This window comes from Carassius carassius, chromosome 9, assembly GCF_963082965.1.
Source record: "Carassius carassius chromosome 9, fCarCar2.1, whole genome shotgun sequence".
NCBI lineage: Eukaryota > Metazoa > Chordata > Actinopteri > Cypriniformes > Cyprinidae > Carassius > Carassius carassius.
The window spans coordinates 28,672,941-28,689,454 of NC_081763.1; the positions used below are offsets into that span (position 1 = coordinate 28,672,941).

General features: G+C 37.2%; 2 protein-coding genes across 2 annotated transcripts; both read right to left on the reverse strand.

Moving 5' to 3' along the window:
* Positions 1-12: 12 nt before the first annotated feature.
* Positions 13-6,406, reverse strand: LOC132149505 (PDZ domain-containing protein GIPC1-like). The gene is made up of 7 exons (XM_059558815.1): positions 6,220-6,406; positions 4,839-5,287; positions 4,576-4,761; positions 3,362-3,542; positions 3,162-3,268; positions 1,999-2,080; positions 13-1,919 (listed from the first exon to the last, which is right to left on the reverse strand). Exons 2-7 carry the CDS (start codon positions 5,136-5,138, stop codon positions 1,768-1,770), a joined length of 1,008 nt encoding a protein of 335 aa, XP_059414798.1. The 5' UTR covers positions 5,139-5,287; positions 6,220-6,406; the 3' UTR covers positions 13-1,767.
* Positions 6,407-11,371: 4,965 nt separating this feature from the next.
* LOC132149499 (dnaJ homolog subfamily B member 1-like) lies at positions 11,372-14,279 on the reverse strand. The gene is made up of 3 exons (XM_059558803.1): positions 13,974-14,279; positions 12,449-13,002; positions 11,372-11,946 (listed from the first exon to the last, which is right to left on the reverse strand). The coding sequence occupies exons 1-3, from the start codon at positions 14,182-14,184 to the stop codon at positions 11,716-11,718; spliced, it is 996 nt and encodes a 331-aa protein (XP_059414786.1). The 5' UTR covers positions 14,185-14,279; the 3' UTR covers positions 11,372-11,715.
* Positions 14,280-16,514: the final 2,235 nt, after the last annotated feature.

Genomic DNA, 16,514 nt, shown 5'->3' on the forward strand with positions numbered 1-16,514 from the left:
CAAAAACACAACTCATTATGTTTGTTTTATTGTTGTTCAGAAATCTAACAAAGAACATTTTGGTGCAATAGCATTTCTGTCACTGAAAAAACATAACATTTATTGCCATTTGAAGGTAGTCTGAGACAGTGTAACATGAGTCCATCAACACCATTACATCAGTGTAAACCATTAATCTTAAAAACAACGCTTATCTAAATATGTTCAAAAAGCATCGAATGAAAAAGTGACCAAAGTAAATCAACGACAAGAGAGCCGTGTCCAAGCTACACTGACAGCTTTACAGTATGTAAAAAGTAACACCAAAACATTGCATTTTTTTTCTTCTTCTTTTTATTAATTTTGGAGCTGGGTCCTTTAAACATTAACCTACATCTCCCATAAGACAAGACGCCCGGCTAAATAATAAAAAAAGAAATATAAAGTTTGAAGTTTTAACCATCACTTGATCAGCATTTACATTTCAAACATGCTCTGACGTTACAGATGTGGAATAGTACAGTGTTGAACTGCCTGGTTAAAAGAGTAATGATAACTTCAGAGTTCAACATGTGCTCAGTGTAAGACGCCTGTGTTTGGTCATATTTGCAGCACTATTGTCAGGATCTTGGAAATGCTCACTGGCTGTAGTGTAGTTTCCATAAACACATCAACACTATATACATTCAAATCAACAGCATACAAATCAATACCATCTAACACCTACACTGTCCAATCAGTGCTTTAATATTCACTTACCAGTAGGGCTGGGCAATAAGTTTCAAATATTCAAAGATACACTAATACACACACACACTTATATATTTCAGAAAGCTATATATATTTATATATGTGGCTTTCTGAATCCGTTTCACTTCAATAATGTTTTTTTTTTAAACTCCCTTATTGCCCAGCCCTTCATTCTTCCTCCGCTTCTCCTTTAAAGGATAAATACTGTTACAGGTGAAACACTATCTGTAATACTTTATGACATTTCTTAATACTGATTTTACTGATAAAAAAGAAAAAAGATTTCCTTATGTTTGGCATTATGTGCTAGTTTGCCACGCTACTAAAATGAAAACGGATGGTTCATTTTTTGTCTCCCTTTCTTTTACTCTTTTAAAATAAGAGCTAAGCCACAGAACTGGAAATGTAAAGCACTAGATGTCATTTAGAAACTGTTCATTGCAACGACTTCAAACCCACTCGAAGTCCTTTGTATAATACAGAACAAGAGTACATAACAAGACAGCACATGCTTTAGAGAATCGTTATAGTGTTGATAAGACAAATGGTCCATGATTCTGCCGTGGGACGGGTCAGATCAACACCGCAGAGGTCACTACAGTGCAAACCAGCATTGCCTCGATCTGTGCACTGCGTGTTCTGTGTCTAACCGTGCAATTTATACAGCGTTGGGTAACAGTGCAAGTGAAAGTCACAGTATGTAACAGAGTAACCTCTCAGGGGACCAAACACGGGCCCTGGAGTAAATAACTTGCAAATTCAATGAGTCTCATTATCTTTTGCTTAATATTCTACTAAATAAGACATTTCATATAAGTGATCAGGCTCAACCTATTCAAATATGAATACAATTTTGAAATGCATTCAACATAGTGTTTTGATAACACCTGCATATTAAAAAAAGTGTGGAGTTAGAGGCCTACAAGTGTTTTTCAAGCATTCTTAAAAGCATCCCAGCATACGTTCCCAAAACCAACCAATATAAAACTCAATAGTGTTCCTAAAGCAGTGTTTTTTTTTTTTTATCCATTTCTAAAATTACACGCGACCGACCTTTGCATCGCCTATGGCACCCCACACATCGAACACAAACTCATCTGGAAATGCAAAATCACCCAGAGTCTCGTCCAAAGCTTCAGCAAACTCATCCGGGTTCTTTTTGTCCTTGCCGAGCTCCACCATCGTGGCAGCTGTAAATGAGTGTGGGAGTTAGAGATGCCACTTACAAAAAACAAGAGTACAAAAATAGTAATATGCAGGGAAAATTACCAAGTTCACTGTCTCTAATGCCCATGTAGCTCTCCAACAGATCATCCACTTTCTCGATAGCTTTTTCTTCAAATGCTGACGGCTGCAACACAAGAAAAGAATGAATGAAAACATTAGATTACCCTGCTAAACTGAAAATTATGGGTGATTAGTTAGCTGTGCTATTGTGTTTGATCGTCTGTGATGTTTTCTAAAATGCTTAGTCGCCAGGATAAAGTCATCTAGCTGGCATTGCATGAGGTAGAAATGTTATAAAAACAGCGAGAGACTTGAGAGCATCAGTAAGAATATTGAAAACCACAAACCAATCTGTAACAGTTTGCATTACTGAAGTTGGTTTATGAATATATGGAATTTTGCCATTCGTCTCTTTGTAAAGAAACATGTTTTATGTAGAAAACGTTTGTAAAAAGTGATCTGACATAAGTTTTCATGAAGGTGAAAAACCCATTTGATAACAAGAATTAGAAAAATATATTTATTAGGGCTGCTCCGATCGTTATGCGCATCTCGTCAGTAAAGCCGGTTCTCTAATCAGCGGTAAATTCCCTCAGGTGCGTGATTTCACATAGAGCAGTTGTTACTACACAGAGCCGTTGTTAACTGAGAAGTTGCGCAAATCGGCCGATCGTGATCGGAGCAGCCCTAATATTTATGCATATGTGCAAATATTAAAAAAATATATTTTATCTTAAAAAAAAAAAAAAAATGAAATGCAATTTTTCTAGCCACGAATCCTAAATTCCCTGATATTTCCCAGTTATCTACGACTGCGGGAATTCAAAATGAGGTTTCACTGACACATTCATATATTAAGATTGATTCTCACTATACTCATACACATATTTTTAAGGTACATTCACATTTCCTACAAAAGTAGTAAAGAAAAAGTCATCTAAATAAGTACAAACTCTGAAACTGGTGCTTTTCCGTGATGGTACAGCCGCTTCTATGACATCTAGGTTTTTCTCATACAATTATCACAATCCGATTATAGTGTCAAACATTACAATATATTGAATTGTGAAATATGTATTTAAGTGTGTATCAGATCACAAGACAACTAGAGATGCCTAGACCTTTCCAGTCACACAAATGAAAACATGCTGACTCATGGACTGAACTGATCTGAGTTCACTGTATATTTAACCCAACAGTCTTACCAGTTCCTCTACGGTGGCCGGCCCTTTAGACCTCAGACGCAGCGTTCCTCTGCCCGTTCCTAACTGTGCAGAGCCTGACTTGCTTCCTGACCGCTGACTGATCATGTCTTAAATAAAAGGGTATAAAAAAGGTAAAAACTCATCATATCAGATTCACTGTGGCCGTCAATGTCAGCTAAAGGATATCCAAAAACACTTACCAAATGCCTTCAAAGGTTCCACCAGCTTCAGGACAAATGTCTTCCCTTTGGGCAGTTCCTTCAGCATCTTGGCAACCTCATAATGGCGGCAGCCAATGAGTATCTGTCCGTTGATTGACTCGATCATGTCACCCACGTTGATGACCTGGATCTGATGAATAATACTGCCTTCTCTTATTCTCTGCGAAGGAAACGTGATTTTCAGATGATTACAGCATTCCAGCAGGTCAGGTGGTATGATTATTATTCTGATAGTTATTATTAAAAGGGGTTTGTTAGGTACAGTGTGAAGTAGGGTGTAAACTGTTTACGGTTGTCAAGCAATGGCACAACTGGACTCATTATTACCGTATTTTTCGGACTATAAATCGTACCTGAGTATAAGTCGCATCAGTCCAAAAATACGTCATGGTGAGGAAAAAAACATATATAAGTCGCACTGGACTATAAGTCACATTTATTTAGAATCAAGAACTAAGAGTTCAGATAACCATCTCCAGCCACGAGAGGGCGCTCTATGTTCTCAGTGGTAGACTACAGGAGCACTGAGCAGCATAGAGCGCCCTCTCGCGGCTGGAGATGGTAATGTTTTCTCTTGGTTCATGTCTCTTAGTTCATTTATCTTGGTTCATGTCAAATTAATTTTGATAAATAAGTCGCACCTGACCATAAGTCGCAGGACCAGCCAAACTATGAAAAAAAAGTGTGACTTATAGTCCGGAAAATACGGTATATATCACAAGCATGCGAATATCAGCATTGATTTTTTTATGGTTTCTTACGGTGACCAAAACTGCATTCATTTAATCAAAAATACAGTAATATTGTGAAATATTATTACAATTTCAAATGACTGTTATTTATTCCTTTAATGCAAAGCTGAATTTTCAGCGTCATTCCTCCAGTCTTCAGTGTCACATGATCCTTCAGAAATCATTCTTATATACTGAACTGATGCGCTGCTTAAGAAGAATTTATTATTATTAACAATGTTGAAAACACTTTGTGGAGACTGTGATCAATTTGTTTCAGGACTCTTTGATGAATAGAAGGTTCAAAATAACAATACTCATTTGAAGTATAATTTTTTGTAAGATTACAAATGTCTCTACTGACACCTTTGAACAATTTAATGCATCCTCCTTACTGAATAAAAGTATTAATTTCTTAAAAAGAAAAAAAGGCATCAAAACAGTAATGATTAAAAGTCTCACTTTGATGAAAGCATAGCCAGCTCCATTGTCAGTGATGGTGAGCCCCAGTGCATCCTCTCCTTTAAAAACATCCACCTCTTTCCTCTGGCCCTTCACATGAGCAAATATAAAGTCCTCCAATCCGATCTGGCCACCCAAAAGCTTGTCCATGTCTACTTTGTGAGTATTCAGTGTGCAAAACATCACCTGAGAAAGAAAAGAAGCATTTAGTCAGTATAATCACCGAGACCTGCTCTTATAATGCATAGAGAAATCCCGCTCACCTCTGTTGGAGGAATCCCAAAGGCCTCTCCTATCTTGGCATATAGCTCACGCACATTGCTGAAGCCCTCGATGCGACCCGTGGGGCTGCCGTGAGCCAGCTGGGTGTGGAAGATCAGGCGAGGGCGCAGGCTGGTGGGTGGAGGTGGTAAGCCCTCATGGGCAGCTCCTTCACCCAAACTGACCCTGACACCATCAAGGCCACCCGACCCTGGGACGTTCAGACCAGCCCGGATGGGCTCGGCCTCCTCATTCTCCACCAGAGGAGACGCCTTCTTTCTGCGGCCCAATCCAAGTGGCATTTTGGGTGCTTCTGTCTTCGTTTTGTCGTACAGGCACAATGTTTTAATACAAAATGGGGCTGTGCACCACCTTTAATTATGTTCCTGATGTGCCCAAATCAAAGTAGAAAGTGTTTTGAATTCAACCCATTCAAAGGAAATCTCCAGACCTGTGATACAAAGATGGACAAGCTGGGATCAAAAAAATACATTTGTAAAAAAAAAAAAAAAAAAAAAAAAAAAAAGCTACAAAAGCAAAAGGGATAGATAAATAAACAACAGACAAGTTACATTAAACCAAAAACAAGAAACATTTTAATTAATGAGTAAATATAAAAGTAAATATAAAAATGTGTAAAAGTTTTTAAAAAATATTTGTTATTTTATTTGACATAGAAGATTATGTACAATACTAAATGTATTTTTTTTCTACCCTTGAATTATAAATTTCATGATATTTCCTCATTTAAACTAAAAAAACTTTTATTTCGACTTATTATAAGATCTAATGCATAAATGTAATTTCTATAAATTTTCTATCATTGAATATTAAATACCCTGATATTTCCAGGTTTTCTACGACTGTGGGAAATAAAGATAAGGTTGCACTCATATATATTTTAATGTGCATCTCCAACATTTCAAGTAATATAAGTGCAAAATTTAATGGTCACTTCTTGAAAATCTAGATCGTCTTTTTCATACATTAAAAACAACAATAATAGAAAAAGAGATGGAAAAGGATATATTTGTAAAAAAAATTTCATGTACAAGCAAAGTAGTGTTATTTAATTTATATAAAAAAAAATTTAATTTAAGGAAAATTATGTATCTACTATTAAAAACAAACAAACAAAAAAATAAGTAGTATTTTGTTCTGCATTGTTTATTTACATAGTCATCCAGCAAGCCAACTCGAACAACAACCTGGCTAAAAATTAAACGAACTAAACTCAGATACCGACCAGTGAAAAAGCACTTTCATGAGCTGGAGATTCAGAGTTAAAGCAGCCTGCTATGTTTCTGTTTATAGACTGAAGCTAAGAAGCTAACAGTAATGTGAGTTAGCATGTTAGCATGCTCTAGATATCACGACACTTACCAAACTAACTCTGACAGAGAGGAAACCATGAACCGCTGGGACGTCGCGCTTATAATATATTCATTATAAAAGATGATTGTTGAGGAGGATTAAAGCGGACGTTTAGGGAGTACGTTCTGCTATGTGAAAGAGAGGCGGATACCACATCACTCAACGCAACCTGCAGCTCTTCCTCTGCTGAGACGCCAAACAGCAGCGAAGCTCAATCACGCGCGCACTGCTGCCACCTACAGACGACAAGCGATCATAACAGTGATCATCAGTCAACGACGCTGTAGGGGAAACCGTGCCATTGTTACTCACAGAAAGAGCAATATCATCTAACTAGTGAAACAGTTCACCCAAAAATTTATATTTGCTTAAAATTTGTTTCTTCAAAGATTTAGAGAAAATGAGCAGTACAATATTCACCAATGGATCTTCTACAGTGAATGGGTGCCATCAGAATGAGAGTCCAAACAGATGAAGAAGAAAAAAAAAAAAGAAAAACCTTTATATTATTCCACATGACTCCAGTCCACTGATTAATGTCTTGTTAAGCAAAATCCTGTGTGTGTAAGAAACAAATCCATCACTGATGTAACTTTTAATTGTCACTTCTGGCCATAACACTTCCTTCAGTGAAAAGATCCAACACCTGTTTTCCTCTCACATCAAAATCCACCCACATATTGCTTTCGCTTGTACTGTAAATATGCTTGATCTGTGCATAATCCGGCCCTGATTCAGATGAGACCACTTACTGTAGAAAGCAATATTCTGGCACAAGGCAACCCCATCTCAGCATCAAAAATTGGTGGTTGAGGAAGTCCGCCAGCAAGAGCAAGCAACGATATCATCTGTTGGTGTGGACATTAATATTCATTATAGTTGTTGATGTGAAAGGGCCTTTGAATAATTTAGAACTGCACAGTAGAAATAGTAGAAAATAAAACTTTTCTAATACTTAAAAAATACTATTTTAGCTCTAGCAATCACAATACTTCATAGACATTTTTCATAGAAACATTATATACAAATACAGTAACAGACTTAATACAATACAGTACTTGTAAAGCCTTTAATTGCAAGAAATAAAAACAATTACACATATGATGTGTTGTAAAGCATTTCACTTAAAAAAGCCAATATCTTTTTACAGAAACGCACATATTCCACAACGTTGTGAATTTCAAAAAGCATGCTGATGATGCAGCAATAATGTGTGAGGTACTTTAAAATGTGTGCATATGTGCCGTCTGTGTACATTTGGCACAAATACTGTAATTCCCTATAAAATGACTTCTGGTAATGGCAGTTCTAAGATGCAAAATCCAATAAAATCTAAAAAATCGCCATCATCTCATCATTGTATATATACATCTCATCATTTCAATATGTGCATGACAAGAACAGCATAAATATGACTATAAAATAACACAGCATGTTTCCAGGGCCATGAAAGAATAATAGAAATTATTTTCAAGCTACATTTATTGCAAGCAAAAGAAGGTTTAAGTTGTGTTGGATGTTTCATAGTTTATAAACTCACAAATCTATGCTGGTTAGGAAATTAGAAGTCTTAAAAGCTGAAGTGTGTAATTTTGCACAACTAGCAGCAATTACACTATTCATGCTTTCCAAAACAACACCCATTAATAGTTAAAGCTACATTTAGGCATTTTTATACCTGAAACGTAGCAACAAATAACTAGAAGAGGGATGGTTTGAATGGAGCAGTTGTGTGCTCAAAGACATGGTGACATGGAGATGAAAGTAACCCATCATGGATCACTCCTAACAGGGGAAAGCGAGTGGTGCATGCAGTGTAAATGTGTGGTCACATTTACCATTGTTTAGTGAATTTTGACAGTCGAAATTCCAACTGTGGTTTGGGTGGGTGGAAATATTTGGGATGGTTTAGGGTTAAATAGTATAGGCTAATTTAACACGATAAGGAATCAGATTTTGGACATATAGCTGTATATTCAAGTGATCACACAGAGTTGCCTAAATATCTCAATACCTCAAATGTGAATTAACCTTCACCTGTAGAGGGAGATGACATGAATAACTTTATTTTTACTTTATTTATTTGTATAGCACATTTTAACGCAATTTTGTTGACCAAAGTGCTTCACAATTTAACAGAAAGCATATACAAAGATTAAAAACAAACCACTTTATGAACCAACCAACAGATGACAAATACCAGGTCATTACACATCGGGGTTGATCCTCTTCGAAAAGTCTGTATGAAGGTCTTTACTCTGTGAAAGCTAATGTAAAAAGATGAGTTTTCAACTGAGACTTAAAAACGTCTAAGGATGGAGCCTGCCAAACATGAAGTGGAAGACGCTCTATCACCTTTAGACTTTTTTTGGAACGAGGAACTGCCAGTAACAGTTTATCTGCTGATCTCAGTGTCCTATGTATGGTACTCTAAAAGATTGGTGATATAACTTGGGGACGTGTTATAAAGTGCTTTAAAAACCATCAATAAAATCTTAAAATCGATCCTGTACAGAACTGGTAGCCAATGGAGAAGGGATAATAGTATAGTAGAGTAATATGATCCCTTTTTGTTGAGCCTGTCAAAAGCCTGGCTGCACCATTCTGTATCATTTGCAGACGAGATAGTTATCGCTGACAGATCCAAACATAAAGAGAATTGCAGTAATCCAATCTTGAGGTAATAAATGCATGGACAGCGGTCTCTAAATCTTTAAAACTAAGAATGGGTTTTAACCTGGAGATCATTCTAAGTTGGTAAAAACTACTTTTTACTATAGACTTTATCTGATTGTCAAAGCTGAGAGTTGAGTCAATTATAAACCCAGGTTTCTTACACTGTTCTAAAGGAGCAATAGTACTGGAAATCATCTCTTTAAATTTTGGTGGACCAAAAATAATTAACTCAGATTTGTTTTCATTTAGCTGAAGAAAATTTTTAGACAAACAAATTTTGACATCTTCCAGACAGAGTAAAAGGGACTGTAGCGAGTGCTCAATGGTAAATATATCTGAGTGTCATCAGCATACATATGATAGGAAATGTTATAGCGACAACATATAGATCCAAGTGATCACATGTATAATAAAATAATATAGGGCCCAGAATAGAACCTTGAGGAAGACCACCATAGATAAAATATCTATCCTCAAAGGTAATTTCCAACAGTGTTGATCGACCATATCTCAGCACAGATGAGGCAACAAGCGAAGACAGTAGCATTATAATCATAAAAACATAATTTCTAAAATGCTCAGGATGCAGTGGCATGCCATGCAACATGCGGGTGCCATCTTGCTGTCATTATCATTGTAACTCTGAATAATCTGAAATCTGAAAAATCAAAACTATGGGACTGTGCCAAGTTCTGCATTATGTTCTACAATATGTAGCTACTTAAAGAGAGACTTCTAGTTCTGTTTGAAGTGTGACACGAAGGTAAGCACATTACGGTTTGTTATGTCAGATTATCAAACAGTATGTATCGATGATTGACACAGTTTTGACTGTCATGGTGTGTGCAAAACTGAATCAGAAATACCTGCCAATTACGTTGCTCATTCCTGCATATTTTAGTCATATTTAGTCATGGGACAGTCGTGGTCTAATGGTTAGAAATCGGATTTGTAACCCAAAGGGTCTTCTCCATCCTCAATACAACGACTGAGATGAGACCCTTGAGCAAGGAACCAAACCCCCAATTACTTCCCGGGCGCTGCAGCAAAAATGACAGGTGTGTGTGTGTGCACTAGGATGGGTTAAATGCAGAGCACAAATTCTATGAGTATGGGACACCATACTTAGTTACAAATAAACTTGAATTGAATTGAAGTTGGACTTCACTTCACTTGATATTTGGTAATTCTCTTTAATGTATTTGCCCTGATTTCATTTTTTTTTTCTTATCTTATTTTTATATTAGGGTCATGGTTTTTCAGTGGGCAGGTTTTGGTGAGCTTTTGGGCTGGAAAATGTTCATTCAATCTGGCAACACTGATGTGTTAACAGAAATTCACCACGTTGAGCACAAGAAAAGCTGCTTTGTTTGAAAATCTGTGTGGGGAATATTCACCTTCACTCTTAACTTGCGATCAACTTACAAGCTGACGCAGCCATTTGTTACTTGAATGTGCGAGGCTTCCAGTGTCATTCACTTCCAGTCTCTTGTAGCAACAAAATATTGTAAACAGGTATTTTTTTATATTATTTTAATGTAGGCCTGCTGTAGTTATCGTAAAAAACAAACAAAACAAAAAAAAAAGACAGGTTGACAAAATTGTAAAGATGACCGCACACTTTGTTTCTCTGACACACAAGACCCCATCAGACAGAACATGTTTTTCAGGTCTTAAAATGCAAGGTGCACTGCGCTGACTTTTTTTTATTCCGTAAAGAGCAGTGTGCTCTGGGTTTTTTTCTGAATCAGCCGTCCTGTCAGTCTAATCGAGGATTATAGCGTGAACACTGTACTATCTTTGGTTTGCTGTTAAGTAAACTGTATATAATACTGTATAAAATACAAATCCAGGTAACCCGCGACAGCAGTTCTTTGCAGTCTCTGGACGTTCCAAGCAACTGTAATGGAAGGCTCGCCTCTCCATTTTTTTCTATTAGACAATCAATTATTATTTTTTTAAATGCAAATGACATTGGACACTTTTCTGTGCTTTTCTCGTTCAGAGTTAATATTATTTTCAACTTCAGGTGCTCAGAGCACTCCTACAAAAACACAAGGTGCCTGGGGCACCCTTAACAGTGTGCAAAACGCTTAGTCAACAGAAAAACAATTAAAAAACGCACCTCTCACTACAAAAAAATAAAAGAAAAACACATTCTGTCTGACTGGCAGAAATGAATCTGTATGCATAAGGCAGTTATTTACCTATAGCAACTAATGAATCCAAAATCTTGCACTTTCACAGAACATAGCTTACTTAAACATTGGAAAATAAAGTGGATTGGACTCTGTGATAATGCTCTGTAATAATGCCCTTGTGAATTTCCTGGGCTCACTCTATGCAAAGCAGGCCCTTCATTGGGATTTCACAAAACCACAATCACACACTTCTACAATTACTTTTTGAGATCTTAGAATCATATAGAACCCTAATGTTCAATAGTGATGGTTTTTGTTAAGTAAAATTTTGACTGCTCAGTGACTAAAATTGGAATACAATTTTAATAAAAGAAAAAATACATAAAAAACAGATTCAAGAGGAAAGAAACCTGAAGAAGAGGAGGATGACGGAGTGGTGAGGTACTGTAAAACTATGTGTCAAAGTCAATATATTACTTCTGAAATGTTTCACAGTGTTTTGTAAAAGTGCACTGCAATACAAGTAAGGGGATATAAATAATGTATTGGAGCTCTATTGAGTTTCTCGGAGCTCGACTTGTTTGTACATTTACCACTGATACTTTCAGGTGCATTAATATCTAGGAAATCAGAAGGGCCCAATCATAGGATCTGTGTGTTGAGTCTGTCCTCAAGTGGCTTGGAAAGATCAAGTTGGTAGGATCTGAACCAGAGCTTCACGAGTACTCGATCCTAACTTGTCCGGAAACTTCACTGAGAACTCCAGCACCATGTCTCCTCTCTTTTCAGGATATCTGGACAGTGGCAGTCCTTCTCCCACAATCCTCTTCTTCATACCAGGTTTTATGACATCACGTGATGTCACTGTGACAGTTCTTCCGTCCAGGGTGGGAGCGCTGATGGTGCAGCCGCACAGAGCCTGAGTAAATGATGGTTAAGACAGATTAACAAGACTTACTTTTGCCTTCATTACCCTTAAATCTTTAAGAGTAAATCTGCATCAGCTGCTTTCAGATTGAGCAACATTTACTTCACAGAGCCGTACCTCACTGACAATTAGGCAATATCACGTTCATCATGACAGATCGAATCGCCTGCGATAATGAACGCGATATTGCGTAACTTGTCAGTGTGATATGGCTCTGTGTGGTAAATGCTGCTCCATCTGAAAGCATGTGAAAATTACAATAATAATAACTCTTTGACAACCATATATTGTCATAATCGTGTGTTTATTAGTCATATCAGTGATGATGATTTACTGCTGATTACAGTACCAGCTTTACTAACAAAATGACAATTGCGTTCAATTAACCGTGCAGCCCTAGTTGAAAATGTTTTAAAAGCTTAACAAAAGTTCACTGGTGTATATTACTGGATGTTAAGTAACATTATCTCAGCAGCAGACACTAGACACTCACCTCTCGGAGGGATATCCTTGCAGGATAGATGATGTCGGAGCCGTCTCTTCGAAAAACTGAGTGAACCTTGTCCTTAACCACAAACACGATGTCAGCAGGGATGTTGGTTGGCGTCTCATCTCCCTCTTTGGGAAAGGTAATCTTTGTCCCCTCCTTCCAGCCACGTTTGATGTCCAAAGTGAGGATCTTGTCTTCAGTGCGCACCGTGCAGCCGTCCGGGTTCAGCCTCTTGCGAGAGATCTTCATCTTTTTCGTGCAACCAGAAAACACTTCTTCTAGACTCACTTTGAGTTCGTGCATTACTGGGGGATCTTTCTTCTTTTCCCGGCCCCTGTGCACACCACCTGCCCGAGATTTAAAAGATCTGGGGAATCCCCCCATTCCGAAGGCCGCAAAGGGGTCATCAATGTCCATGTCATCTGCGCCCCCAGCAGATGCAAAGAACTGATCGAATGGGCTACGGCCACCAAAGAACTCTGCAAACATGGCGTGAGGATCTCCGTGAAAACTATAGCTAGGGCCATTGGTACCACCACCGGCATGTCCCTTCAGCCCTGCGGGAGAAAGAAATTATGTTTATGGAAAAACAGCAATTCACCATTTGGGAAAACACGCTACAGTTTAACTCTATGTGGTACTGTGGGAGCTCACTTAACCAAGACACGCCTCACTCAAGGCCCCAATTTACTTCAGGCAAAATCAAATAGCAAAAGTGTGTGATGTCATTTCAAACAAACTGTAGCCAAAACAATGTTTGTTTGGATTGTTGAGGTTTGAAACAGCTTGTCAAAACAAATATTCTGTAAAACCCTTTCAAACTGCCACTGGCACATGATTAATTTTTTTGACATTTTTCATTTAGTTATTTATTTAACCACGAATAAATAACTTTTCTAGCTGCTTTTCTAACTTCTGTCTTTGTGATTTGTACAGTGTGCATAATGTAAATATCATCAGCAGCATACAGTTCACTTACTGTACACACATGCTTTCACGCGTGAGTTATTATTTATTAACTGATTGATTGCATTTTTTCGAACTTTGTTTTACCCTTGAGTAATAAACATTTAAGATTTTAGCAGTGAGTATATCGGGGCCTTTAGAATATACCAGCGAAAAGCAGAAACATGTCAGGACACATGAAATGTCTCTTTTTAAATAAACAATACAATGTGACTTGCGACTTTTTTTATTATTATTTTTCCACAACACTGTTGTAGCTGCTGCTGTACTGCCATTTCCCTCATGGCTTAATTCATAGCATATAAGTGTCTGTGCATCTATCTGACAATTAAACCTAAACTAAGATTAATACAAGGCAACTACAGTCATTTTTAAGGTCTATCTATCTATCTGTCTCTGTCTATCTATCTGTTCCATAGCACTGTTTTGGATATGTTCAATGGTAATCACTCAATACCTATATATATAGAACCATATCTAAAATCACCACTGGCACTATCACACTATCTATCTTTTTATCATTCCCTCAGTCTGTCTGCTGTGGGACAGTGACAGCTCTTACCATCCTCTCCATATCTGTCATAGATGTCTTTCTTCTTGGCATCGCTCAGGACATCGTACGCTTCGGCGATCTCTTTGAACTTATCTTCTGCTCCGGCTGATTTGTTTTTGTCGGGATGAAATCTCAAAGCTTGTTTTCTGTAGGCTTTCTTGATCTCCTCGTCCGAGGCGCCCTTCTCGATCCCCAGGACCCTGTAATAATCTTTACCCATCACAACACTCGACTAAAACCCCACTGATGCTCAACTGCCCGTCTCCATATGTCGATATCCTCCAAATATTGAACGATTTGACCAATTTTAAACGAGCATCCGCAGAAAGTCCGAGAAAAATGACTTGCTCGGCGGTGCTAGAGACAGATGCTTCAGCTGCGACTGAACGAGCGCCTCCTGCGACGAGGAGCGTGCACTGCATGCAGACTTTGACAGGTAATTAGCCTAGAGAGAAATTCATATGCTGGACTAGCAGTAGTTAGTTATGGACAATGCCTTTCTACTAACTGAATATAGTACCGTATACACCTTATAGTGCCGATTATAAAAAAATAAAAAATAAAAACAGTAAGCAAAACAGTAGGTTCATGCTAATGGTAACTCATGCTAACAACATGACCTTGTGTTATTTAGATTATGTAAGTGGGCCCGGTTATTATTTTTATATTGTATTTTCGGTTTTGTATTATAACAACGTATTATTCTCGCAGTCAAGTCAAATAACTTTTTTTTCTTCTTCTTCTTCTTTCTGAAAAATAATAACATTTCATTAATGTATTTTATTTTGATCGGCGCACCTAATTGTGTTTTAGGATGCAATATTACTTGTAGTACATATGCATTTTTGTATGCTTATTTTTGCAAATATAAGATCATCTGGGTATTACTATACACAGAAAAATAATATACCCTGCACTACTATATACTACAGAAATAGTAAGAGTGCTATGTTAGGATGCTCTTCCAAACATGGGGCTGAGCAGTTGTTTACGGTAGTCTCGCGGTACAAAAAATAGCAGGCCTACTGGTTTGGTTTGGTCAGCACTTTTTGAATATATCACTTCAGACATCGTTCTGTTTTACCGTAAGTGCCCTGCAAAGTGGACTTCACAGGATATTCAGCCATGATTTCTTTTGTAAGGTATATATGTTCCATTCAAATAGCATTAAAGTGTATGAGACGTGAATCTAAATTGTATTTATTTACAGTCACACGTCACACTTCTCTAGTAAGTTTTGTCTTTGATATTGCAGGATCTAGTGTAGACTAGTGCAAGTCCGTGAATGGATGTTCCGAAGTGAAGTCAACTTCAGTGCATTTCCTGTAAGTAGGGAGCAGTGAACACTGTGTAGGGAGCCTGTAAATCAGAACACAGTTCATGCATGGAGCTCTCTTTTGGTTATCTGAATCAGGTGTGTTAAACAAGAGAGATTCGCAAAATATGTAGAGCTGTGGTATACGAGGACTGGAATTAAGAACCAGACTAAACATTGTGTACACCTAAACAACGAGTCATGATAACACATGGCTTTGAAAATGTATATTTCTCATTCTTCAAATGTTTAGCTCAGCTGTGAATTGTGGAAACAGTTGTAAAACTAGTATCATGCCACTGACACAGTATTACTGAAAATCGAAATGGTGTAATCTAACTACTGTAATATGAGCTCTTGTTTGATTCCATGCATGCACAGTCCGCACACCATGATCATTTGCAGCAGTTGAAGTAAGTAAACAAATTTAGGCTGTCTTCACTCTCGCTGCACTTGTCTGAGACATTTCATGTGTATATGTATGAGCATGTGTGCAGTGCCTTGCAAAATGGCTTTAGACCTTCCTAATAATTTAACTTTGAATGTAATATGTTTCCTTAAAAGCAATTATATTTGGCATTTTATATTTTAATATTTATTTCACTGAATACAACTCAAGTCAGATATTTGAATACATTACACATTGTCTAATTTTAACTAAGGATTTTAGGATTGTATCAAATCAAAGCTACTTGAATGAAAACTAAATCACATCCAACACACTCTTTTGTGAATTTGTTAACTATTTTAAATAAATTTTTCATTTTATTTAAATGCATTTTAATATATAATAATTTTGTGTAACTTAAAATAACTGAAATAATAATTACTAAAAGCTATATAAACTAAAAAAAACTAAATATATATAAACTGATTCAAAATATTAACAAAAACAGTATCTCTACAATTCTGTACAATCTTTTACATTCCTCAGAGCTTTAGAACAGGTGATGGAAAAGACATTATGTATGGCAAATATACCAGATAACTTGAGACACTTTGCCTACCACTATATGTTTGTCTGATCTACTGACTGCAGACAGACACAAATGGCTTCTCTATAGCAACAACTTGTCCAAACCTAATTGAGAACCTCTGGGGACCTCAGAAGTGGCTTATTTATTGAATCCAAGCTTGATGTGGCCACAGACAAACTCAAACAGATGTCCTGACGGAGCCACTGGGTGACTCTGCTTGCAAGGCTGATGTATTAATATTACTCAGGCACACACTGC

Excerpts from the sequence above, each read along its gene's own strand:
- LOC132149505 (XM_059558815.1), bottom strand. The coding sequence starts at position 5,138 with ATGCCACTTGGATTGGGCCGCAGAAAGAAGGCGTCTCCTCTGGTGGAG. Across the intron at positions 4,762-4,838 it reads TTGGGATTCCTCCAACAGAG|GTGATGTTTTGCACACTGAA; the intron begins GTGAGCGGGATT and ends TTTCTTTCTCAG. Across the intron at positions 2,081-3,161 it reads CGGCCACCGTAGAGGAACTG|CCGTCAGCATTTGAAGAAAA; the intron begins GTAAGACTGTTG and ends CTTGTGTTGCAG.
- LOC132149499 (XM_059558803.1), bottom strand. The coding sequence starts at position 14,184 with ATGGGTAAAGATTATTACAGGGTCCTGGGGATCGAGAAGGGCGCCTCG. Across the intron at positions 13,003-13,973 it reads TGACAGATATGGAGAGGATG|GGCTGAAGGGACATGCCGGT; the intron begins GTAAGAGCTGTC and ends TTTCTCCCGCAG. Across the intron at positions 11,947-12,448 it reads CAAGGATATCCCTCCGAGAG|GCTCTGTGCGGCTGCACCAT; the intron begins GTGAGTGTCTAG and ends TCATTTACTCAG.